The sequence below is a fragment of the Trachypithecus francoisi genome, unplaced genomic scaffold (assembly GCF_009764315.1).
Source record: "Trachypithecus francoisi isolate TF-2019V2 unplaced genomic scaffold, Tfra_2.0 Lachesis_group12, whole genome shotgun sequence".
NCBI classification, from domain to species: Eukaryota; Metazoa; Chordata; class Mammalia; order Primates; family Cercopithecidae; genus Trachypithecus; species Trachypithecus francoisi.
In genome coordinates, this window is record NW_022681457.1 from 118,418,045 (window position 1) to 118,442,358 (window position 24,314).

General features: G+C 48.9%; 1 protein-coding gene across 5 annotated transcripts; it reads left to right on the top strand.

The window, feature by feature from the left end:
- The first annotated feature begins 3,573 nt into the window (after positions 1–3,573).
- On the top strand, positions 3,574–24,091 carry RPL22 (ribosomal protein L22). 5 transcript variants are annotated; one of them, XM_033228627.1, is made up of 5 exons: positions 5,133–5,270; positions 6,983–7,087; positions 12,010–12,134; positions 15,566–15,678; positions 18,293–18,434. In XM_033228627.1, exons 1-5 carry the CDS (start codon positions 5,148–5,150, stop codon positions 18,298–18,300), a joined length of 474 nt encoding a protein of 157 aa, XP_033084518.1. In that variant the 5' UTR covers positions 5,133–5,147; the 3' UTR covers positions 18,301–18,434. The 5 variants fall into 5 exon arrangements, with proteins under 5 accessions (XP_033084521.1, XP_033084519.1, XP_033084518.1 ...); XM_033228630.1 differs by lacking the exons at positions 5,133–5,270; positions 15,566–15,678 and adding an exon at positions 3,574–3,922 and having other exon boundaries at positions 18,293–20,093; XM_033228628.1 differs by lacking the exon at positions 15,566–15,678 and having other exon boundaries at positions 5,035–5,159; positions 18,293–20,093.
- The last annotated feature ends 223 nt before the right edge of the window (positions 24,092–24,314 follow it).

Consider the following 24,314-nt stretch of genomic DNA (forward strand, 5'->3'; position numbering starts at 1 on the left):
ATGCATTAGTTTCCCAGTAGGAGTTGAGTGCTTTGTTCATCCATTCATTCATGTCTGCATCTGTTCAACTAGTATTTATGGAGCATCTACCATGGGCACATAGAAGGGAACACACCAGCCAAGGTTAATCAAGTACACAAATAAACAAATAATGACAGGCTGCATTACATGCTTGGAAGAAAATCATAAGGATGATAGGCCAGGTGCCATGGCTCATACCTGTAATCCCAGCTTTGGGAACCTGAGGTGGGTGGATCACCCTGAGGTCAGGAGTTCGAGACCAACCTGGCCAACATGGTGAAACCCCATCCCTACTAAACGTACAAAAATTAGCCAGGCGCGGTGGCTCATGCCTGTTATCCCAGCACTTTGGGAGACCGAGGCAGGTGGATCATGAGATCAGGAGTTCGAGACCAGCCTGGCTAGCATGGTGAAACCCTGTCTCTACTAAAAATACAAAAAATTAGCCAGGCATGGGGGCACGCACCTGGAGTCCCAGCTACTCGGGAGGCTGAGGCAGGAGAATTACTTGAACCTGGCAGGTGGAGGTTGCAGTGAGCCAAGATCGTGCCATTGCACTCCAGCCTGAGTGAGAGTGAGACCTCTGTGTCAAAAAAAAAAAAATTAGCTGGGTGTAGCGGTGCATGCCTGTAATCCCAGCTACTCTTGCGAGGCTGAGGCAGTAGAATCAAGATGGCGCCACTGCACTCCTGCCTGGGTGACAGAGCGAGATTCCACCTAAAAAATTAAATAAATAAATAAGGATGATGCGATGGAGGGCAGCTGGGAGGGGCTCGAGCTGAGGACCACACTAGGTAACCACGAGCAGAGAGGGGGAACTGAGCTTGAGACCCCCAGAGGATAAGAAATTAAGAAAAGCCGGGAAGGCTGGGCACAGTGGCTCGCACCCGTAATCCCAGCACTTTGGGAGGCCAGCGTGGGTGAATCTCTTGAACCCAGGAGTTCGAGACCAACTTGGGCAACATAGCAAGACTCCCCCTGTCTATAAAAAATACTAAAACTTAGCTGGATATGGTGGCTCCCGCTTGTAGTCCCAGCTACTTGAGAGGCTGAGGTGGAAGGATCGCTTGAGCCAGGCGGTTGAGGCTGCAGTGAGCTGTCACTGCACCTCTGCAGTCCCACCTAGGTGACAGAGTAAGACCCTGTCTCAAAAGAAAAACAAAAAAAAAAAAAAAAGAAAAGCTGGGAAAAGTTCCAAGCAGAGGCAAGAACAAGTGCAAAGCCCCAGAAATGGGAAGACATTTAGAGACTAGATCAATGTGGTTGCAGATGCAAGAGCTCAGGGTGGGGAGTGGTGCTGAACATGGGATGGGAGTGAGGATGGAGGATGGGGGTGAGGCTGGAGAGGTGGGGGCAGGGCAGGGGGTGTGGGGTGACGGATGAGGGTTTGAGTGTGGGGAGGTGGGGGTGAGGGTGAAGAGGTGAGAATGGGCTCATGGGGGTAAGGGTGATCTACGGGACACTAGTCTAGAGATGCCAAGGATGCCACTGGCTGCACTTGTGGGGAGTCCAGGGAGGGCTAGAGGCTGCACACATTGGCATGGGGAGTCATATTTAAAGGGAAGAGCATGGGTCTTGTCTAAAAATCAAGAGTAGATAAGGACGAAAGGAGCCTGTGATGGCTCCCACCTGTAATCCTAGTGCTTTGGGAAGCTGAGGCAGGAGGATTGCTTTAGCCCAAGAGTTCTAGATCAGCCTGGGCAACATTGCCATAGTGAGACACCAACTCTCTACAAAACAAAATAAAATAAAACAAAACAAAAAAATGAAACATGCAGCCGGGCATGGTGGTGCACACCTGTGGGCCCAGCTACTCAGGAGGCTGAGGTGGGAGCATAGCTGGAGCCTAGCATGTCAAGGTTTCCGTGAGCCATGTTCCCACCACTGCACTCCAGCCTGGGCTACAGAGTGAGAGCCTGTTTCAAAAAAAAGAAAAGGGGCCGGGCGCGGTGGCTCAAGCCTGTAATCCCAGCACTTTGGGAGGCCGAGATGGGAGGATCACGAGGTCAGGAGATCGAGACCATCCTGGCTAACACGGTGAAACCCCGTCTCTACTAAAAATACAAAAAACTAGCCGGGCGAGGTGGCGGGCGCCTGTAGTCCCAGCTACTCAGGAGGCTGAGGCAGGAGAATGGCGTAAACCCGAGAGGCGGAGCTTGCAGTGAGCTGAGATCCGGTCACTGCACTCCAGCCTGGGTGACAGAGCAAGACTCCGTCTCAAAACAAAAAAAAAACAAAACAAAACAAAAAAAAAAAAAAAAAGAAAAGGGCCGGCCGGGCGCGGTGGCTCAAGCCTGTAATCCCAGCACTTTGGGAGGCCGAGGCGGGTGGATCACGAGGTCAGGAGATCGAGATCATCCTGGCTAACACGGTGAAACCCCGTCTCTACTAAAAATACAAAAAAAAACTAGCCGGGCGAGGTGGCGGTCGCCTGTAGTCCCAGCTACTCAGGAGGCTGAGGCAGGAGAATGGCGTAAACCCGGGAGGCGGAGCTTGCAGTGAGCTGAGATCCGGCCACTGCACTCCAGCCTGGGCGACAGAGCGAGACTCCGTCTCAACAACAACAACAACAACAACAACAACAACAAAAACAAAAAAGGGCCAGGCGCGGTGGCTCACGCCTGTAATCCCAGCACTTTGGGAGGCCGAAGACGGGTGGATCACGAGGTCAGGAGATCGAGACCATCCTGGCTAACACGGTGAAACCCCGTCTCTACTAAAAAAATACAAAAAACTAGCCGGGCAAGGTGGCGGGCGCCTGTAGTCCCAGCTACTCAGGAGGCTGAGGCAGGAGAATGGCGTAAACCCGGGAGGCGGAGCTTGCAGTGAGCTGAGATCCGGCCACTGCACTCCAGCCTGGGCGACAGAGCGAGACTCCGTCTCAACAACAACAACAACAACAACAACAAAAACAAAAAAGGGCCAGGCGCGGTGGCTCACGCCTGTAATCCCAGCACTTTGGGAGGCCGAAGATGGGTGGATCACGAGGTCAGGAGATCGAGACCATCCTGGCTAACACGGTGAAACCCCGTCTCTACTAAAAAAATACAAAAAACTAGCCGGGCAAGGTGGCGGGCGCCTGTAGTCCCAGCTACTCGGGAGGCTGAGGCAGGAGAATGGCGTAAACCCGGGAGGCGGAGCTTGCAGTGAGCTGAGATCCGGCCACTGCACTCCAGCCTGGGAGACAGAGCAAGACTCAGTCTCAAAAACAAAAACAAAAACAAAAAACAAAAAAACCAAACAACAACAACAAAAAAAGGGAAATAGTCCCTTGGGGGAGAGATTTAGGATTGTCAGTAGCCCTGAGGGCTGGCTTAGGGTCCATTATCAGCCAGGGTCCAGTCAAAAGACAACAATAGTTTTTAACAGAGATAATTTAATATGAAGGATTGTTACCTAGGTATAAAGATGCGTTTAGGTAACTGACGGGGTATAATACCAACAGTAGCAACTGCAGGAGTAGCTACCACTCGTAGGGTGGTATGATTAAGATGTAGATGCCTGAGGAGGGGGACGGGGAGGTGAAACTCAGACATCTGAGAAGAGGGTGCTGCTTCGCTAGGGCTGGTGTCTCTGAGGAGAAGAAAACAAGACTGATTCTGCAAATGTTGGAATAAGTGCAGACTGGATTCCACTGCTGCTTCCAGAATGTTCCAACTGCCACCTCCAGGATAAAGAAGCAAGAGTGGGTGACACCAGACAGGACAGGAACAAGCAGGAAGCAAAGCCCCCTATTGATAGAGCCAAACCGGGATCAGCTGGAAAGCAGAAGTGTTTGCAGAGGCCCAGCCTGGGCATTGTAGAGCCAAGAACAACAGGTGGCTTTGGAGCTTGGTCAACCGGCTCCAGAGGCCTGAGTTGAAAGCTAGACCCATCAGCACAGTGATTGGACTTTTGCTAGGTGAGTACACTGAAGCCAGGTAAAGAGAGTGGCGAGTGTGTGCCACTGAGGGATTTACAATTCAGGATCCTGGAATATAATTCCATGAGGACGCAGGGGGTGAGTGGGTGCAAAGTAGCCCAGTTCAAGGGACCTGTGGGCCTGGGGATGAGGACCTTTGCTTCTCCACATGCGGTCCATGGACTCACAGCATCAGCGTCGTCTGAGAGCTTGTGAGAAATGCAGAATTTCAGGCCACTGAGACCGCTGGAATTGGAATCTGCATTTTCCAGATCTCCCGGTGGTCCTCAACTACATATTGGTTTGGGATGGGAAACTAGAAGGCTTGGGCTGGGAAACTAGGGGGTGGTGATCAGCGGGTGGGCGGCTTGGCGGCAGTAAGAAGGACAGGCGTTGAGAGACAGCCCCTGGGCATGAACTTCCAAACTGGGGCTTTTTTTTTTTTTTGAGACAGAGTCTGGCTCTGTCGCCCAGGCTGGAGTGCAGTGGCCGGATCTCAGCTCACTGTAAGCTCCGCCTCCCGGGTTTACGCCATTCTCCTGCCTCAGCCTCCCGAGTAGCTGGGACTACAGGCGCCTGCCACCTCGCCCGGCTAGTTTTTTGTATTTTTTAGTAGAGACGGGGTTTCACCGTGTTAGCCAGGATGGTCTCGATCTCCTGACCTCGTGATCCGCCCGTCTCGGCCTCCCAAAGTGCTGGGATTACAGGCTTGAGCCACCGCGCCCGGCCAAACTGGGGCTTTTTAAGTAGGAGGAAGCCATGGTGGTCTGGCATTGGGACCTCTGAACGAAATTTCCCCGTGGCCAGAAGGAATTTCCCCACTTCCCCAAGTTAGTAGATTCGATTCCCATCCCACTAGCTGGTAATTTACAGTATAGTGAATTTCCTTATTTCTTTTTTCTTCCCAAGACTTTCAAAAAGTAAAGCCAATCCCTTTATTTGTTTTTGGGCTCGTCCAGTCTGGCTTCCCCCCTACGATCGTTCGCAGTGGGACAGCCCGCCCGGCCTCCTTCCTTCCCCCGAAACCCTCCAGGCCTGGGAGAGGACGCGTTTTGCATTCAGGGAAAACCAATCGCTCCCCTATCGTACGTAACCAAGAGAAATGGTGGTGGACGAGGGGCGTGGTAAAGCGATTAGTGCCGCCTGGACCCTGCGTGCCTTGCGCGCTGCGGGCTCTTTGCGTCTGCGTACTTCGCTCACCTCCCTTTCTAATTCCGCTGCGGCCATGGCTCCAGTGGTTAGTATGGCTCCGCGTGAGGCCTCGGCTCCAGGGGAGGCACGTGGGCCTCGCCGAGCCCGGCATCTACCCAGGCTTGCTGGGGACGGCGCCCTGCAGCGTCCTGCTGGGGTGGGCTGGCAGGTCGACCGGAGCGGGCCAGAGCCCCTGCCGATCCCAGCACGTTGTAGGCGGAGGAGGCCGCGGCCCGAGGCCCGTGAGGGAGATCCGGGAGGTCTCGGAGGCCGGGGCTTGGGCTCAGGCCCCAGCTAGGGGCCAGCGGGGAGCTGGAGCCTGGAGACTGCGGGCTGGGCCGGCCACTGGTCCTTGGACCCCGGCCCGGGGCCTGATTACCTGAGTGGAGGGCGGGGAAGAAGAACGGGACCTGCTACCCTGGGGAGCCGCGCATTCGGAAGTGCACGGCCAAGACTCAGGGACGAATCCGCGGAAGGGCGGCTTGGTCGGCGTGCTTTCGGAGAGGAGGCCCGGGTTTGAGGAGCTTTTCAGAGTCCCCAGAGGGAATTAGTTTATCAGGGCGCACTGCACAGACTGGAACGGGTGCTACGGTGGTATAGGGCGAAGGCTCTCATTCCATTTTCCTGTAGCTAGGCTGGGACTGGGCTGTGCGGCGCCCTCCTAGGTTATTTGAGAAAGTTGTTTTTCCGTGTTCTGTGTCCCAAGATCCTACTTTTTCTCTTTTGTTGGGACTGCCTGGTTAACATTTCCGGTTCTTCTGCTCTTTCTGTCTGGTTGGGCTTTTAAATGCATTTTTGGTTTAAAACCTTGATGGAGAAGTATCAAACCCATTGTGGGTAGGTCTCTTGATTGATTGTGTATGTTCGGAATAGATCTTAAAGCATCCGTCTTAGATTGTTACTGGGAAGAGACGTAAAAAAATAAATCAGTGATTTTTGTAGTGGCCAAATGTTTGAAAAGTTGATCCAGTTAACACAAGTTTTAGATGAAGTTCTTTTAAACATGAAGGAAGGTAAGATGTGTTCTTGGAAAGGTCTATTTAGTTCTGCAAAGCTTTTAAACGTGAAAGTACAGGTTGGTACGATGCACAAGTGCATTAATGGTGTCAAGTTTGTAGAGGGATGAGATTAACACAAGCCTCTTCGTGAGAGTGAAAAAACTGGAACCTTGTAGGATATGCGTTGCCGGGTGGTTTGGAAGTACTAATGCATAGATTAAATGAATCAAAATGTCAGAAGTTCTTGGCGGTAGTGTTGTAATAAGATTCTAAGTTTTAGCCTTAACCTTGTCCGAGCTGGAGTGGACAGGCAGCTAGAATACTTTGCAACTCCCTTCATGAAAAGGTGGACGAGACAGGATGAAGGGAGATGAGCTAAGATGTATCAGGACCCTACTCTGAACATGTAGAAGGATTGATTTCTCATGAAAATTGTGGGTATGCAAGGCATTTTGTATGCCTGTATTCTAATTTTGGAAAAAAATAAAATAGTATTTTTTGAAATTGTATCTGGGAATGTTAGGGCAAATAAAAGGAAATGTTCATTTTATTGTGGTTCATAAAGTAAGAGACCTTCATGGCTGTACAGATTGGGGAGACTGGAAAAGTTTGAGTGGGTCAAGAGTGCTAAAATGATTTTCCCTTCAAAAGCACATGACCCCAGGCCCCAAACTTGCAGAGCAGCATCTGCCCTCATTACACCTCTGGCACTCAGGCGGTGATGCCTCTTGGCCCTCTTGCAAAGGGAGCACAGCTCCATGAGTTTTGTATTTGTATGGACTTTTATACCTACGACATTTCTGGTTCTGTTAATCTTGTTTTTCTGCCTGATTGAATCTTTATCTCTGTTATCATTTGTGTGTTTTCTTAGAAAAAACTTGTGGCGAAGGGGGGCAAAAAAAAGAAGCAGGTTCTGAAGTTCACTCTTGATTGCACCCACCCTGTAGAAGATGGAATCATGGATGCTGCCAATTTTGTAAGTTACATCCTTACTGACACTCAGGTGGTGACGAACATTTTGAGATAGTGTTGAGAAAACCTACCGGGGTACATTTCTGTTTTCAGGCTTATAGGCAGCTTCACAGGTCTGGCTGTATCATTTCACCCTGGGAATGTGGGCAGATTACTTGTTTCCAAGTCTTGCTTCCTCTTGTATGTGCAACAGTTGTGAGGAGTAAAAGGAGATGGACTTAGAATAAGCAAGAAGGACTCTAGCACAGAGGTGTTAGAGGACTATCTTGTTTTTCTCCTTTAGTTTCCACAAATGATTTTACTTAAAAGTTACCAAGAAACAGGCCAGGCGTGGTGGCTCACGCCTATAATCCCAACACTTTGGGAGGCTGAGGCGGGCAGATCATGAGGTCAGGAGTTCGAAACCAGTCTGGCCAACATAGTGAAACCCCGTCTCTACTAAAGATACAAAAAATTAGCTGGGTGTGGTGGTGTGCACCTGTAATCCCAGCTACTCGGGAGGCTTCTGTAGGAGAATTGTGTGAATATGGGAGGTGGAGAGCACCATTGCACTCCATCCCGGGAGATAGTGCGAGACTCCGTCTCAAAAACAAAAAAAAGTTACTGAGAAACAGATAAATTTCATCGGGTCCATGGCATCCCCTTTGCTCTTTGGTGTGTTTAAGCATAAGTGAGGGACCCTGATCCTAACTGTGAACTGCCTCTGTCCTGGGTCTCACTGCTTAGATGTGGAGCTTTGGACAGGTGGCAGCAGTTCCCGAAGCTTTCTACGATGCGAAGCATCTGAACTTCGGTATTTAAAGTACCCTGCTTGCTAAATTGTAATTGGAGCTTTTTTTTTTTTTTCCCCCTCACATCTTGCTCTGTGCTGATTTTTTGCCCCTGCGTTTGGCCCATTCCCCAATATTCCTCTATCTTATTGCAATCTAGAAATATTAAGTAATCCCTCTGCCCCATTTGACTCAGCAGTTTGGTTTTGACATTTTATTCTTTTTCCTCTAATAGCCATGTTTGGGAGATTCAGATTTGTGTGCAGAAGTCTCCTAAATTTGCATTCGCTCTGAATTCTCCAGAAGGTTGAACTATTGCCAGGATCAGTATCATTACAACAAAAATAATTTTTAAACACAAAATAATTATGGTCATGAATTATCCAGAATGGAATTTGGGTAATCTCTTAGTTTATTGCCTTTATGTAGATGTTGTTTGTATCTGTGTCGTTCAAGAAATCCCCTATTTCGTTAGTTCTTTCTCTATCCAGTGACTTCTGGCTTTTCTCTGTGGCCTCCTCTTTCTCAACTTTGGTGTCTTCCAGTTTGGTATTCACATGGTGGCCCTATTCTGGCGTTACTCCTGCCTTCCTCCCTCTGAGCCATTCCCTCAGCCCACTCATCGTTTGTGTGATTGTCTTTCCTTCTGGAAGCCTCCTTAGGATAGAAAACTTAAGTCATTTATGAATCTTGAGATGCAGAATTTAAGATTTCTGACCTAATCACTCTGTGCCCCATCTCTGGTTAACATATGCTGTTTATTTTATTTATTTATTTATTTATTTATTTTTGAGACGGAGTCTCGCTCTGTCACCCAGGCTGGAGTGCAGTGGCCGGATCTCAGCTCACTGCAAGCTCCACCTCCCGGGTTCCCGCCATTCTCCTGCCTCAGCCTCCAAGTAGCTGGGACTACAGGCGCCCGCCACCTCGCCCGGCTAGTTTTTTGTATTTTTTAGTAGAGACGGGGTTTCACCATGTTAGCAGGATGGTCTCGATCTCCTGACGTCGTGATCCGCCCGTCTCGGCCTCCCAAAGTGCTGGGATTACAGGCTTGAGCCACCGCGCCCGGCTATTTTATTTATTTTATTTGTTTTTTGATACCAAGTTTTGCTCTTGTTGCCCAGGCTGGAGTGCAATGGCGCAATCTCGGCTCACTGCAGTCTCCGTTTCCCGGGTTCAAGCCATTCTGGTGTCTCAGCCTCCGGAGTGGCTGGGATTACAGGCGCCCGCCACCACCGCTGGCTAATTTTTGTATTGTTAGTAGAGATGGGGTTTCTCCATGTTGGTCAGGCTGGTCTCGAACCCCTGACTTTAGGTGATTGACCCGCCTTGGCCTCCCAAAGTGCTGGGATTACAGGCATGAACCACCGTGCCTGACCCTTTTATTTTATTTTATTTTATTTTTATTTATTTATTTTTGAGACAGAATCTCACTCTGTTGCCCGGGCTGGAGTGCAATGGCGTGATCTTGACTCACTGCAACTTTCACCTCCCAGGTTTAAGTGATTCTTTTTCTCAGCCTCCCGAGTAGCTGGGATTACAGGCGTGCGCCACCATGCCCAACTAATTTGTGTATTTTTGTGGTAGAGATGGCGCTTTGCCATGTTGGCCAGTCTGGTCTCGAACTCCTGACCTCAGGTGATTTGCCCGCCTCGGCCTCCCAAAGTGTTTGGATTACAAGCATGAACCGCTGTGCCCTGGCAAATTTTTTTTTTTTTTTAAGGGAGTCTTGCTGTTTATCACCCAGGCTGGAGTGCAGTGGCGTGATCTCGGTTCACTGCAGGCTCTGCCTCCTGGGTTCATGCTATTCTCCTGCCTCAGCCTCCCGAGTAGCTGGGACTACAGGCGTCTGTCACCATACCTGGCTAATTTTTTGTGTTTTTAGTAGAGACGGAGTTTCACTGTATTAGCCAGGATGGTCTCGATCTCCTGACCTTGTGATCCGCCTGCCTTGGCCTCCCAAAGTGCTGGGATTACAGGCGTGAACCACCGCGCCCGGCCCCAAATTTTTATTTATTTATTTATTTATTTTGAGACAGAGTCTCCCCCTGTCGCCCAGGCTGGAGTGCAGTGGCGCGATCTGGACTCACTGCAAGCTCCGCCTCCTGGGTTCACGCCATTCTCTTGCCTCAGCCTCCCGAGTAGCTGGGACTACAGGTGCCCACCGCCACGCCCGGCCGATTTTCTGTATTTTTAGTAGAGACGGGGTTTCACAGTGTTAGCCAGGATGGTCTCGATCTCCTGACCTTGTGATCCGCCCGCCTTGGCATCCCCAATTTTTTTTTTTTTGAGAAAGGGTCTGTTGTCCAGGCTGGAGGGCAATAGCATGATCCTGGCTCACTGTAGCCTCAACCTCATAGGCCCAAGTGATCCTCCCATCTCAGCCTCTGGAATAGCTGGGACCACAGGCATGCACCACCATACCGAGCTAATTTTTAAATCTTTTTATAGAAAAAGGGTCTTCCAACTAAGTTGCCCAGGCTCGTCTTGAACTTGTGGGCTCAAGCGATCTTCCTGCCTTGGCTTCCCAAAGTGCCGGAATTACAGGCGTGAGCTACTGCACCCAGCCAGTTAACATATTTTGTATGGGAGTTTTTAAATAGAAAATCACAGGAATTTTGAGCTGAAAGGGACTTCATGTCATTGCAATAGCAAGAAAACAACTCAAAAGGTCCTTTTTGGGCAAAGCTTTCTGAAGCACACAACAAGGAGGTGAAAGTCTTACCGAGGCCCACACAGAAGTTTGCAGAGAACGTCTCAGGCTCCTGAGTGACTGCTGCTTCTGCTGTACCACACATGGCCCCGGACCAGGTCTAGAATTGTTTCGGTCACTATGTCTTTGCTCTTTCTACTAGGTTGAAGGCTTATTTTTTGATAGTGCTGTGAACAGTGTTTTATACACCTTAGATTCAGAAGTTGCTTTTAGCTTTGGTTGCATGGACCTTGTAAAAGTTTGTTTTATTTGTGTATTTTTTGAGACAGGGTCTCTCTGTCCCCCAGGCTGGAGTGCAGTGGTGTGATCTCGGCTCATGGCAACCTCCACCTCCTGGGCTCAAGCAATCCTCCTGCCTCAGCCTCCTGAGTAGCTGGGACTACAGGTGCATGCCACCACACCTGGCTAATATTTGTATTTTTTGTAGAGATAGGGTTTCGCCATGTTGCCTAGCCTGGTCTCAAATTCCCAAGCTCAGGTGATCCACCCACCTCAGCCTCCCAAAGTGCTGGGATTACAGGCCTATCTCATAAAAATTTGGCCTTGGGTTTCCTGTCTACTCTTGTGTTGCCCCCTAAGCCTTTCATGGAGAGGCATAGTTCACCTTGTGTGGAAGAAGTCAAGTATGTTTATGGTGGGATGTCGTCTCATAGTATGTATGTAAATGGGATTTGTTACCATTTTTTAAAAAGACTGAACATTTAAGAAACAGATATTAGGGCCAGGTGTGGTGGCTCACACCTGTAATCCCAACGCTTTGGGAGACCGAGGTGGAAGGATCGCTTGAGCCCAGGAGTTTGAGACTAACCTGGGCATCATAGAGAGACCCCTTCTCTTAAAATTAAGCCAGGCGCAGTGGCTCACGCCTGTAATTCCAGCACTTTGGGAGGCAGAGGTGGACAGATCACCTGAAGTCGGGAGTTTGAGACCAGCGTGACCAACATGGAGAAACCCGGTCTCTACTAAAAATACAAAATTAGCTGGGTGTGGCGGCGAATGCCTGTAATCCCACCTACTCAGGAGGCTGAGCAGGAGAAGGGCTTGAACCCGGGAGGCGGAGGTTGCAGTGAGCCAAGATTGTGTCATTGCACTCCAGCCTGGGTAACTAGAGCTAAACTCCATCTCAAAAAAAAAAAAAAAAAAATTATAACATTAGCTGGGGCCAGGTGGGATAGCTCATGCCTGTAATCCTAGCACTTCGAGAGGCTGAGGTGGGAGGATCACTTGAGTCTAGGAGGTGGAGACTTGAAAGTGCCTGGGAGGTTGAGAGTGCAGTGAGCTGTGATTGTGCGGCTGCGTTCCTGTCTGGGCGACAGAGTGAGACTGTCTCCAAAACCAAAACAAAAAACGATATTAGTTCAGTATTGGGAGACAAAAAAATAAAATATTCTGTTAAGACAGATGAACCTGTCACTTCATTGGTCAATTTAATGATTTATACAGGAGCAGTTTTTGCAAGAAAGGATCAAAGTGAACGGAAAAGCTGGGAACCTTGGTGGAGGGGTGGTGACCATCGAAAGGAGCAAGAGCAAGATCACCGTGACATCTGAGGTGCCTTTCTCCAAAAGGTACGGGAGGGAAGTGTGTGTGGCCTGTGTGCACCCAGTGCTCAGCCCACCTTTTCCCTGCACGGGAGTGGGGGCACCCGCAGAGTGATTGGTTTGCATCTGTTAATTTCTGGAACTATGCCCAGTGCAGAAGGCAGTGGATGAATGCTATTATGGTCGTTAACAATAGTCAACTTTTGATTTTGTCTTTCATAGGCTGAAGTTTTTTTGTGTGTGTGCTGGAGTCTCACTCCATTGCCCAGGCTGTTGTGCAGTGGTGCAATCTCATTTCACTGCAACCTCCACCACCCGGGTTCAAGCAGTTGTCCTGCTTCAGCCTCCTGAGTAGCTGAGATTACAGGCACCTGCCACCACGCCCAGCTAATTTTTGTATTTTTAGTAGAGACTGGGGTTTCACCATGTTGGCCAGGCTGCTCTCAAACTCCTCCCCTGAAGTGACCCACCTGCCTTGGCCTCCCAAAGTGCTGGGATTACAGGCCTGAGCCACCATGCCCGCCCAGGCTAAATTATTTTAAACAGTAGGGTACTCAGACTTGCTTACAAGACTGTTTTCTCAGAAATATTCTTGGCTGGGCACAGTGGCTTATGCTTGTAATCCCAGCACTTTGGGAGGCTGATACAGGATGATCGCTTGAGCCCAGGAGTTTGAGACCAGCCTGGGCAACACAGTGAGACCTCCGTCTCTACAAGGGTTAAAATTAGCTGGGCATGGTGACATGTGCCTGTAGTCCAGCCACTTGGGGGGGTGAAGTGGGAGGATGGCTTGAGTCCAGGAGGTCAGGGTTGTAATGAGCTGTGATTGTGCCACTGCAGGCCAGCTTGGGTGACAGAGTGAGACCCTATCTCAAAAAAAAAAATTGCTTCCTGTCTCCAGATCACAATAAGAACTTACCTTTTGTTTTTGAAATCGAGTCTTGCTCTGTTGCCCAGGTTGGAGTGCAATGGCGCCATCTTGGTTCACTGCAACCTCTGCCTCCCGGGTTCAAGCGTTTCTCCTGCCTCAGCCTCCCGAGTTTTTGGAATTGTAGGCGTGTGCCACCATGCCCGGATAATTTTTTGTAGTTTTAGTAGAGACAGGGTTTCACCACGTTGGCCAGGCTGGTCTTGAACTCTTAACCTCAGGTGATTTGCCTGCCTCGGCCTCCCAAAGTGCAGGGATTATAGGCATGAGCCACCGTACCTGCCCCACACCCGGCTAATTCTTGTATTTCCTTTTTTTTTTTGAGACAGAGTCTCACTCTGTCACCCAGGCTGGAGTGCAGTGGCGCGATCTCAGCTCACTACAACCTCCAGCTCCCAGGTTCAAGCAATTCTCCTGCCTCTGCCTCCTGCGTAGCTGGGATTACTGGTGCCTGCCACCACACCTGCCTAATTTTTTTTGTTTTTTAGTAGAGACAGGGTTTCACCATCTTGGCCAGGCTGGTCTCGAACTCCTCGCCTTGTAATCCACCTGCTTTGGCCTCCCAAAGTGCTGGAATTACAGGCGTGAGCCACCGTGCCTGACCTAATTCTTGTATTTTTAGTAGATACGGGATTTCGCCGGGTTCGCCAGACTGGTCTTGAACTCCTGACCTCAGGTGATCCACCTGCCTTGGCCTCCCAAAAGTGCCGGGATTACAGGTGTGAACCACCATGCCCGGCCAAGAGCTTTCCTTTTGAATTCCAGTTGCTTCCCTTGTAAGTGCTACTTTGGCACTGAACAAGGAATCTGAAGACCTCAATTTAGACCGAGTCCACTCTAGTTAATTCCTGGGGGCCCATTTTCTTTCATTTCAAAATGGAGGCATTAATTTGCTAGTTCCCTCGAATGCTATGTGTTGGTTTTTGAGGATGAGGTTAAAATACTTTACCAGTTGCTGAAGAATTGGATATTAATTCCTGGGGGCCCATTTTCTTTCATTTCAAAATGGAGGCATTAATTTGTTAGTTCCCTCAAATGTTATGTGTTGGTTTTTGAGGATGAGGTTAAAATACTTTACCAGTTGCTGAAGGATTGGATATGCTTATACTCAGCTCCTAGCCTGAGGCTGTGGCCTATTAGGAGCTTTTAGTCATACTAAATTCGAGCACTTTGGGAGGTTGGAAGATCACCTGAGGTTGGGAGTTCGAGACCAGCCTGACCAACATGGAGAAACCCTGTCTCTACTAAAAATACAAAATTAGCTGAGGGTGGTGGTGCATGCCCGTAATCCCAGCTACTCGGGAGGCTGAGGCAGGAGAATTGCTTGAACCAGGGAGGCGGAGGTTGTGGTGAGCTGAGATTGCACCATTGCACTCCAGCCTGGGCAACAAGAGCAAAACTCTGTCTCAAAAAAACACAGGAAACAAAAAACAACATACTAAATCAAGTGGTGGGAAATTTTAAGGTATGTTAGTACAAATTGGTTGTAGTTAATGCTTTTATTTTTAGCCATGTCAGTGAAGAAATGACTTTGAAGCCTCAGTGAAGTCCTCACAGTCTGCCTGGGAAGCAATGAGAGTGGGGCTTCCGGGGGGTACAAAGCCTCCGTCTGGCCTGCTGGGCCGTAGCAGAGCCCTTGGGGAAGATTCTGTTACCGTTCTGTGAGCTGTTTATCAGGGCGAGAGTGTCTCCTGGCATGCGTCACTTCCGTTTTCGCCAGTTTTCCGTTCTTTCTCCAGTAGAGAAGGGAAGGTGCCTTGGTCATCTATCACAGCTTTCCTTTCTTGATGATAACAGTTTATTTTCCTGAAAGGTTCAAGGTGTCCCGAATCTAGAACTTTTTCGGTCTCTGAATTTGTACAGGGTTTTTATTTGTTTATTTTTTTTGAAAAGGAGTTTTGATCTTGTTGTCTAGGCTGAAGTGCAATGGCGCGATCTCAGCTCACTGAAACCTCTGCCTTACAGGTTCAAGCAATTCTCCTGCCTCAGCCTCTCAAGTAACTGGGATTATAGGAGCCCTCCATGATGCCCGGCTAATGTTTTGTATTTTAAGTAGAGGCGGGGTTTCATCATGTTGGCCAGGCTGGTCGGGAACTCCTGACTTCAGGTGATCCACCTGTCTTGCCCTCCCGAAGTGCTGGGATTACAGCGTGAGGCACCGTGCCCAGCCTGTACAGGGTTTTTTTTGGTTTGTTTTTTGTTTTTTAAACCTGATTTTTTTCCCCCAGTGTTCTATTAGGGATTTTTTCCCCCTTTTTTAGATAGGGTCTTACTCTGTCGCCCAGGCTGGAGAGCAGTGGGGCAATCATAACTCACTCTAGCCTTCATCTCCTGGCTCAAACAGTCCTGCCTCAGCCTCCCAAATAGCTGGGACTACACGAGTGCCCCACCATGCCCGACTGTATCAGGAAAAATTTAAACCACCTGAAATTGTGAATTAAACAACCTCATCTGAATACAATATGGTGGAAATAATTGACAAAAGTATACTTTTTGGATGGAATGACCAAATTGATTTATCTTTGTGTAGGGAAAAGTGGACAGTTGAATTGACATCTTCACACTTGGTGGTGATTGCTTTGTTGGTGTGGAGATTGCTTTGTTGGTGTGGAGCACTGTCACAGTGCTCCTTTTTTGGAGATGGTGAGTCTGTTGGTTCATGACATTTGGGTCCCTGTTAATATGCCAGGGATCCAGGTTGGGCACGGTGGCTCACACCTGTAATCCCAGCACTTTGGAAGGCCGAGGCAGGTGGATCACCTGAGGTCTGGAGTTTCAGACCAGCCTGACCAACATGGAGAAACCTCATTTCTACTAAAAATACAAAAATTAGCCGGGTGTGGTAGCGCACACCTGAAATCCCAGCTACTCGGGAGGCTGAGGCAGGAGAATCGCTTGAACCCAGGAGGCGGAGGTTGTGATGAGCCAAGATCGCGCCATTGCACTCCAGCCTGGGCAACAAGAGCGAAATTCTGTCTCAAAAAAAAATAAAAATAAAAAATATGCCAGGGATCTATCTGAGCATCCCATGTAATCCTTGCTATGGTCTGAAGAGATGGTTAGCACCAGGGGTCCCCTTTCACTGTGGGAGAAACAGCTTGGTTAGATGAATTGGCTCTGCCGTGGGTTTGTGTGTTGTGAAATTCCCTCTTTATGGCTTGGGAAGATTCGGAATAGCCTCAGGACCACGTAAGCAAGCTGGTGAGAGAGGTGCCAAGATTGTGGTGCAGTTCATCTTTTTTTTTTTTATTAAAAATAAATGTTGTGTAGGGACAGGGTCTTGCTATGTTGCTCAGGCTAGTCTAGGATCCCTTGATCCTCTCACCTTGGCCTCACAAAGTGTTGGGATTACAGGCATGAGCCACCGCGCCCAGCCCTTAGGTCATCTTTTTTTTTTTTTTTGAGACGGAGTCTCGCTGTCACCCAGGCTGGAGTGCAGTGGCCGGATATCAGCTCACTGCAAGCTCCGCCTCCCAGCTTCACGCCGTTCTCCTGCCTTAGCCTCCTGAGTAACTGGGAGTACAGGCGCCCACCACCTCGCCCGGCTAGTTTTTTGTATTTTTTAGTAGAGACGGGGTTTCACCGTGTTCGCCAGGATGGTCTCGATCTCCTGACCTCGTGATCCGCCCGTCTCAGCCTCCCAAAGTGCTGGGATTACAGGCTTGAGCCACCGCGCCCGACCTAGGTCATCTTTATGTAGTTAGGGTGTTGGGCACAAAAGCCAGTAGTTGCCTTTCCATAAAGAATGAGTGTTTTGGCTGGGCGCAGTGGCTCACTCCTGTAATCCCAGCACTTTGGGAGGCTGAGGTGAGACCAGCCTGGCCAATATGGCAAAACCCCCGTCTCTACTGAAATTACAAATATTAGTTGGACACGGTGTTGTGCGCCTGTAATCCCAGCATCTTAGGAGACTGAGGCACAAGAATTGCTTGAATTCTGGAGGCAGAGGTTGCAGTGAGCCTGGGCCACAGAATGAGATTCTGTCTCAAAAAAAAAAGGAGTTTTCTAATGATCACGCTGCTGTGGTGAGTGTTTAGCTCTCACCTGGCTAAAGCAGCAATTGGGCAGGCCGATTGAGAGGCTTTGTGCTTTCTGGGCATGAGCGCAGTGGCAGGGTGGCATTGTGTCCCTGTGTGTCTCGTGGTGAGCAGGAGCAAGTGTGTGTGCACAGCCCTAAGAAGCAGTCATCATCCAGACAACCTCAAAAGGGGGTTTGACTCTGAGGTGATGTGTGCGCCGTGCTTACAGCTCGTTGGAAACCCACTATTTTCTCCATAAAAAGTATTGAGGTTGTGTACTTAACTGTAAAATTTCTATCATGTTATCTTTCTCCAGTGGTCACTCAAAACCATTTTATAGGTGTTTGCTGCATTTTCATGGACAACTGGTATCTGCTCTCTTCTGTTTTTTGGAGACAGTCTCGCTCTGTCTGGAGAGCAGACAGGCCTCAGTGCAATGGCGCCATCTTGGCTCATTGCAGCTGCTGCCTCTGTCTCCCAGGTTCAAGTGATTCTCTTGCCTCAGCCTCCTGAGTAGCTGGGACTACAGGTGCCCACCGTCACGTCTGGCTAATCTTTTGTATTTTTAGTAGAGACGGGGTTGCACTGTGTTAGCCAGGATGGTCTCCATTTCCTGACCTCATGATCAGCCTGCCTCGGCCTTCCAAAGTGCTGTGATTACAGGCGTGAGCCGGTGCTCCTGGCCTGGTTTTTTTTTTTTTTCCTTTCTTTTTTTTTTTTTTCCTTTCTTTTCTTTTTTTTCCTTTTTGAAGGCAGTCTCGCTCTGTTACCCAGGCTGGAATGCAATGGTACAATCTCAGCTCACTGCACCCTCCGCCTCCTGGATTCAAGGGATCCTCGTGCCTCAGCCTCCTCAGTAGCTGGGATTACAGTTGTGCACCACCACACCCGGCTAATTTTTTTATTTTTGTAGAGATGGGGTTTCACCATGTTGGCCAGGCTGGTCTCAAACTCCTGACCTCAAGTGATCCGCCTGCCTTGGCCTCCCAAAGCACTGGGATTACAGGCCTGAGCCACTGCGCCCAGTCTACTCACATTGTTACTGCCAATGTCGATGGCACGCGGCTGATACTCTTAGAGCCTTGGCTGGGTGTATTTGCCTTATCTTTGCCATTTTTGAGGCTTGGGAAAACACCTTGAATTGTAATGATTCTGAGTGCTGGGTTTTATAAACGTTAAAATGTTTTAGAATGCAAGCACCAACTGTCTAGTGGAGTTCTCATGTCCTTTCTCTGCAGGTATTTGAAATATCTCACCAAAAAATATTTGAAGAAGAATAATCTACGTGACTGGTTGCGTGTAGTTGCTAACAGCAAAGAGAGTTACGAATTACGTTACTTCCAGATTAACCAGGACGAAGAAGAGGAGGAAGATGAGGATTAAATTTCATTTATCCGGAATATTTTGTATGAGTTCTTGAATAAAACTTGGGAACCAAAATGGTGGTTTATCCTTGTATCTCTGCAGTGTGGATTGAACAGAAAATTGGAAATCATAGTCAAAGGGCTTCTCTTGGTTCGCCGCTCACTTATTTGTAACTTGACTTCTTTTTTTCTGCTTAAAAATTTCAATTCTCGTGGTAATACCAGAGTAGAAGGAGAGGGTGACTTTACGGAACTGACAGCCGTTGGGGAGGCAGATGCCGGTGTGGAGGTGTGGGCTGAAGGTAGTGACTGTTCGATTTTAAAAAGTGTGACTGTCAGTTGCATCTGTTGCTTTTCTCAAACAATGATTCAGGGATACAGGTGGGCTCCTCTCGTTCATGAAAAGAAAACGTGACATCTTTCTAAGATTCTCTGTGGGAAAATGACAGTGTCAATAAAATGCGGGTTTCTGGGCCATTCGTCTTACTTTCATTTTTTGATCACAAATTTGACATACACAATTATGTCTGTTAATCCTCTTCTTCCTAGAGAGAGAAACTGTGCTCCTTCAGCGTTGCTGCGTAGTCCGTCACTCTCCATAAAGGGGTTTGGGGAATCGATTGTAGAAGTCCCAGGTTCTAAATTAAATGTGTACAGAAATGAATGTGAAAGTAATGTTTCTACGTCTTTGCAACAAACTGTCACTTCGGTCTCCAGCAGAGGGAGCTGGAGGAATAGTGCTTCCAGATGTGGTCTCCCATGTGGGGCCCAGCGATGGCGGCCCCTGATGGCAAGAGCTCTGGAGACTGTGGTGAAGGGGGGACACCAAGGAAAAGTGACTGGGAAGCCTCCCATGCCAAGGAGATGGGAGGTGCCCTGGAAATAGCTGCCTCATGCCACTTAGACCATGACTGGATTTAATATCAGAAGTTACTCTACAAACAGTGGTATGCCGCAGTGCAGAGGCTAGACAACTGTGAACGGGGCGACCAAAGCTGGCAAAAGAAGATGCAGTTGTTGCTGTGAGTGACTTTGAAAGACCCTGGTGCCTTGCGGTGCCCTTCTGAAATTCGAACAGTAATGCAGAAGTGTCTGCTTTAGAATTTACGGTGTCTAAAATTCATGTTTTTAAAAGAGCTTGCCTGCAGATGGTTTCCACACCCGAAATTGTGCCCTGTGGGTTGCATAGCTGGAAGTTCAATGCTCAATCCTACCTTGGCTCCCAGTAAACATTTGGTGCTCTGTGGATTGAGTTGAACGTGTTGAGGCTTTGCAATTTCAGTTGTGTTAAAGGCTCTGGCATTTTTCCATTTCTATGCAAATTTCTTTGAAGTAGAATTGCTTGCATATTTCTTCTCTGCCTTCACAGAAAGCAGTTTCTTTCAAACTTCACTGGGGCATCAGTCGCTCTTTGGCAATGTCCCTTACCATGATTATTAAGTTTGTGGCTTGAGTTTACAAATTTTGTTTGTTGCATTGATGTTCCCATGTAGTAATTTTTAGTTTGGTTGTGAAAAAACCCTGGGCTGAAGGTAACATTTAAGTTAAAAGAAAAAAAACTAGTCCCAGATTTGAAAACTTGTAATAAAATTGAAACTCACTGGTTTTCTATGACTTTTTGAACTCTTGTAATCGAGTTTTGATCACATTTTCTATTAAAGTGGCTAACACCTGGCTACTATTACTGTGCGAGGCTTTGTTTTTTTAAGGACTGGCACGTTAAGAAAAGCTTTGTCCTCATGAATTAGTTGCTGTACCAACAGTTGTGTTGGTCTTTACTAGGCTTAGAAGAAAAGATGTCCTTTATTTCCACTTTTCTTCCTTTAGTTGTGCTGTTTTGCTGCAGTGAGATTCAGGAGTTGGCTGTCACTGAACTCTCTTGTGTAGAATTTCTCCAGATCCAGAGCCTAGGGAACAACTTGCCAGCAAATGCCGTTTTCTGATGGGGGATAGGTAGTGTGAACTTGAATTCCATTAGAGCCATGACACCAGCTGCGCCCAAAGCACACTGTAGACCAGTTTCCTTTGTATCTGTTTTGACTCACACCTCACTTGCCTGCATCGAAAATAGTTGAGGCACAGGGGCTAACTGGGGTCGTGAAGAATTTCAGGCCGTGATTTAAGTTCATAAGAGTCCTGCAACAGGAGGTCGGTCTCGACTCAGCTAATGCCAGTTACACAGACATCCTCTTCCTTTGAGTGTGCTAGTGCAGCCGAGGAAATGAGGTTTGTTGATGTCACTAAACGCTACGAACTAGTCACTCCTAAAGGCTTCATATGTTTTCCCTCCAAAAGCCTCTGATCCCCCTTTTCCCATGGCAGTAGTGTGTGGGTTTTGAGTGCTGTTGTCCTCATACCTTTTCAGGAACAGCCAGGTGTTGAAATACATGGGTCCTAACTTCCCTCATGAATGGTGTGTAGCACAGAGGTGGTCAGAAACACTGGGAAAGTGAGCAAGTTGGATAATACCAAGTGTCTTCAGACAGTTGGTATCTGGGGCTATCGATCTCAGCCTTTTTAGGGGACACTTGATTTCCTGGAGGGTGAAAAGGACCCCAGCGGTGGGGCAATAATGGTCCAGCTGTTGACGTCACTGATAATGTCACGGGAGCCTGGAATTTGGTGTTGACACCTGATTTCATTTTCCATTTGTACATGGGACTCAAACCCTTAAACTTGCCAAATGTTGTAAGCCAAGAGGTGCTGGCCCTCCCACGGGGGAGGGGGACCTAGGATGTGGGACAGTTACAGATCTGGCAGTTCCAGGGGACAGCCCATCTCCCCAGTAACGCTTGGACAGAACACGGGGGTGACTGGAGGCAGAAGCTGCAGGGTAGGGGCACCACGGCGGTGAGAGATGGGTCAGCCCCCCAAAGGAGACCCCAGGTTGGCACCTGCCCAGGTGGTTTGGTGGGGTTGATTCTCTTTGAGGGAGAAGAGAGTAGCAGAGAGGCTTGGTGTGGGGATTTGCCATCCCTGCAAGGAGGTGGCCCTCCACCTACAGGAAGCAGGTGGGGACTGCCTGTTAAACGGTGCCATCATAGTGCTCATCTCTACGAAGAAGAAACTGAATTTCTTTTTTTTTTTTTTTTTTTTTTTGAGATGGAGTCTTGCTCTGTCGCCCGGTCTGGAGTGCAGTGGCCGGATCTCAGCTCACTGCAAGCTCTGCCTCCCGGGTTTACGCCATTCTCCTGCCTCAGCCTCCGGAGTAGCTGGGACTACAGGCGCCCGCCACCTCGCCCAGCTAGTTTTTTGTATTTTTAGTAGAGACGGGGTTTCACCGTGTTAGCCAGGATGGTCTCGATCTCCTGACCTCGTGATCCGCCCGTCTCGGCCTCCCAAAGTGCTGGGATTACAGGCTTGAGCCACCGCGCCCGGCCGAAACTGAATTTCTAATCCAGCCATTTTCTTGTCTTTGGGATGGATTTGAGAATACACATGCTTTTTTTTTCCCCCAGGCTATTTTGGGCCCAGCTAAAACAGTCTGTAAAGGCTGTGCTGACCAGCGGAGTGAGTTAGCTACCACCACAGCTAGAAACCAGAGAGCACCCATAAAACGTTCTCAGGCTTCCACAAGTATGTTCTCAGGTTCAGGGCCATGGCCCAGGACTGCCTTTTTGAGAAGCTCCTTCCTCCCCTGCAACCCCAACTGGTTGGAATTCAGGTGGTGCAGGGTCCACACTTTCCCAAAGAGGCTTCAAGTGCAACGAAAGTCTTGGTGGAGCAGGTGGGCACTGAGCCTTCACTGCAGAGGACACTGCGGTCTTGAGTGACGCCGCTTCACCCCTGCCGAGGAGGAGGTATGGGGCAGAGTTTTGATCTATGTGACTGGCTGTGAGGTGGTGTATGTACAAGCATTTCATTGCCCTTGAGAAACCGACGGTGCCAGGTGGCCACAGCGTGGATATGCATTGTTGAACGAACTGGCCTCAGGCAGGGCTTGGGGGTTCCTGGATGAGGAGTTCATGTAGCTCTGGAATGGAAATTGAGTATGGTATGTGCAGAAGATGATGAGCTTTTTCAACTCTCTTGGAAAAAGTTTTTTTTCTATTTTTGAGACAGTCTCGCTCTGTCACCCAGGCTGGAGTGCAGTGGCGCAATCTTGGCTCACTGCAACCTCTGCCTCCTGGGTTCAAGCGATTCTCCTGCCTCACTCTCCTGAGTAGCTGGGATTACAGGTGCCCGCCACCATGCCCAGCTAATTTTTGTATTTTTAGTAGAGACGGGGTTTCTCCATGTTGGCCAGGCTGGTCTCGAACTCCTGACCTCAGGTGATCCGTGATCTGGGATTACAAGCGTGAGCCACTGCACCCAGCCGGAAAAAGTGTTTTTCCTTGATGCCTTTGTAACCAGTATATTAAAAAATATTTTGATTTTGGAATTGTCACTGAGATGTAATTACGAGCTCTATGATCAGCAAACATGAGAATCTTGTCTCCTAAAACAGTAACCTTAATGATAGGCTTGTTCTCGCAACTGCAGTTTACCGAATGTTCACTGTTTTAGGGATTGCTTTTAACGTCATGCATTTTTGGCCCATTGTCATTAAAATGCCCATTTAATAGTTTAACAATAATAAGGGCTCTTCTTTAAAAATAACTGGAGAGCCGGGCATGGTGGCTCACACCTGTAATCCCAGCACTTTGGGAGGCTGAGGCAGGCGGATCACGAGATCAGGAGACTGAGATCATCCTGGCCAACAGGGTGAAACTGTCTCTGCTAAAATACAAAAAATTAGCCAGGCGTGGTGGTGGGTGCCTGTGTCTCAGCTGCTGCTGGGGAGGCTGAGGCAGGGGAATCGCTTGAACCCGGGAGACGGAGATTGCAATGAGCTGAGATTGCACCACTGCACTCCAGCCTGAAGACAGGGCAGGACACCATCTCAAACCGCCCCCTCCCCCCAAAACAACAACAACAAAAACTGGAGATTTGTCGTAAAAAATCCATTTATTTCTAGCATTCCAGTTTTTGTTTCATTTTGCTTTTGGACATTAAATAATATTACCTAGTTGCAGTCATAGGGAAGAACAGGATGGGGAGAGGATTATGACTGATGAGCATCTCGGCTCTAATTTGTTGCCAAATTAAGCAGTTAGAACTGTTCTTTCTTGACTTTCTCAGCCTCGCCTTGGGAATTGGAGCCAAGGTTAATGATGGGGGCGGCTTTCTGGTGATGAGAAATATTGTAAATCAGAGTTTTTCTACCAAAGGGCAGGGGACCTTTGAAAGGGATTAGAGAGGTGTTTGGGAGCTGGTAACTGAGGGGTGGGCATGTCAGCTTAGGGGTTTCTTCCCTGGTGGTTACCATTTAGGGAGACGGTCTGGAAATGAGGAAGAGGCAGGTTTGGTTCAAGCCTCAGTGATCAGGGGCTCCCCCTGGCTAGTGGCTCTGTGGGGGAAACAGCCTTGGGAGGGGAGGCCCTTTGGTTTCCTGGACTGCTTCCCTGAAGAGGGCTCCTTTCCCCTTGCAGGCGGCCAGCACCGGGCTGATCCGGCGTCTCTATCTACAGCGTGGTTAAAGCGGATCTGGGAGATGGAGGGGTTCCCAATACCCCAGTCTTTGGTTCCAGAAGGCTGGATGGACCGACCTCTCCTTGCCCAGGGATGAATGCAGAGGGTCTTTTGTTTGGGGCTTGCTGGCAATAAAATTGGACGGGAAGAAGCGGAAAACTGCTGCCGATCCTGCGTGTCTCAGGTGGGATCCCCCAGTGCCCCTGCGAGGCAGTGAGAGATGGGGCCCTCCCTTCACAGGCCTTCTGGGGTTAGAGAGCTGGCGGTCGGCCAGCCCCTGGAACTTTTGCGTTCTTAAGGTAGCTTTAAGACTTGCCGCCGCGGAGACTGGAGGCGCTTATTTAAAATTCCAGTCTTGCTCCCGAGGGCTTTGGCCTCCATCTTC

Bases quoted from the DNA above. Each gene is read 5' to 3' on its own strand.
- RPL22 (XM_033228626.1), top strand. From the start codon at position 5,148: ATGGCTCCAGTGGTTAGTATGGCTCCGCGTGAGGCCTCGGCTCCAGGG. The intron at 5,271-6,982 runs GTGGGCTGGCAG...GTGTTTTCTTAG, and splicing joins CCCTGCAGCGTCCTGCTGGG to AAAAAACTTGTGGCGAAGGG. The intron at 12,135-18,292 runs GTACGGGAGGGA...CTTTCTCTGCAG, and splicing joins GAGGTGCCTTTCTCCAAAAG to GTATTTGAAATATCTCACCA.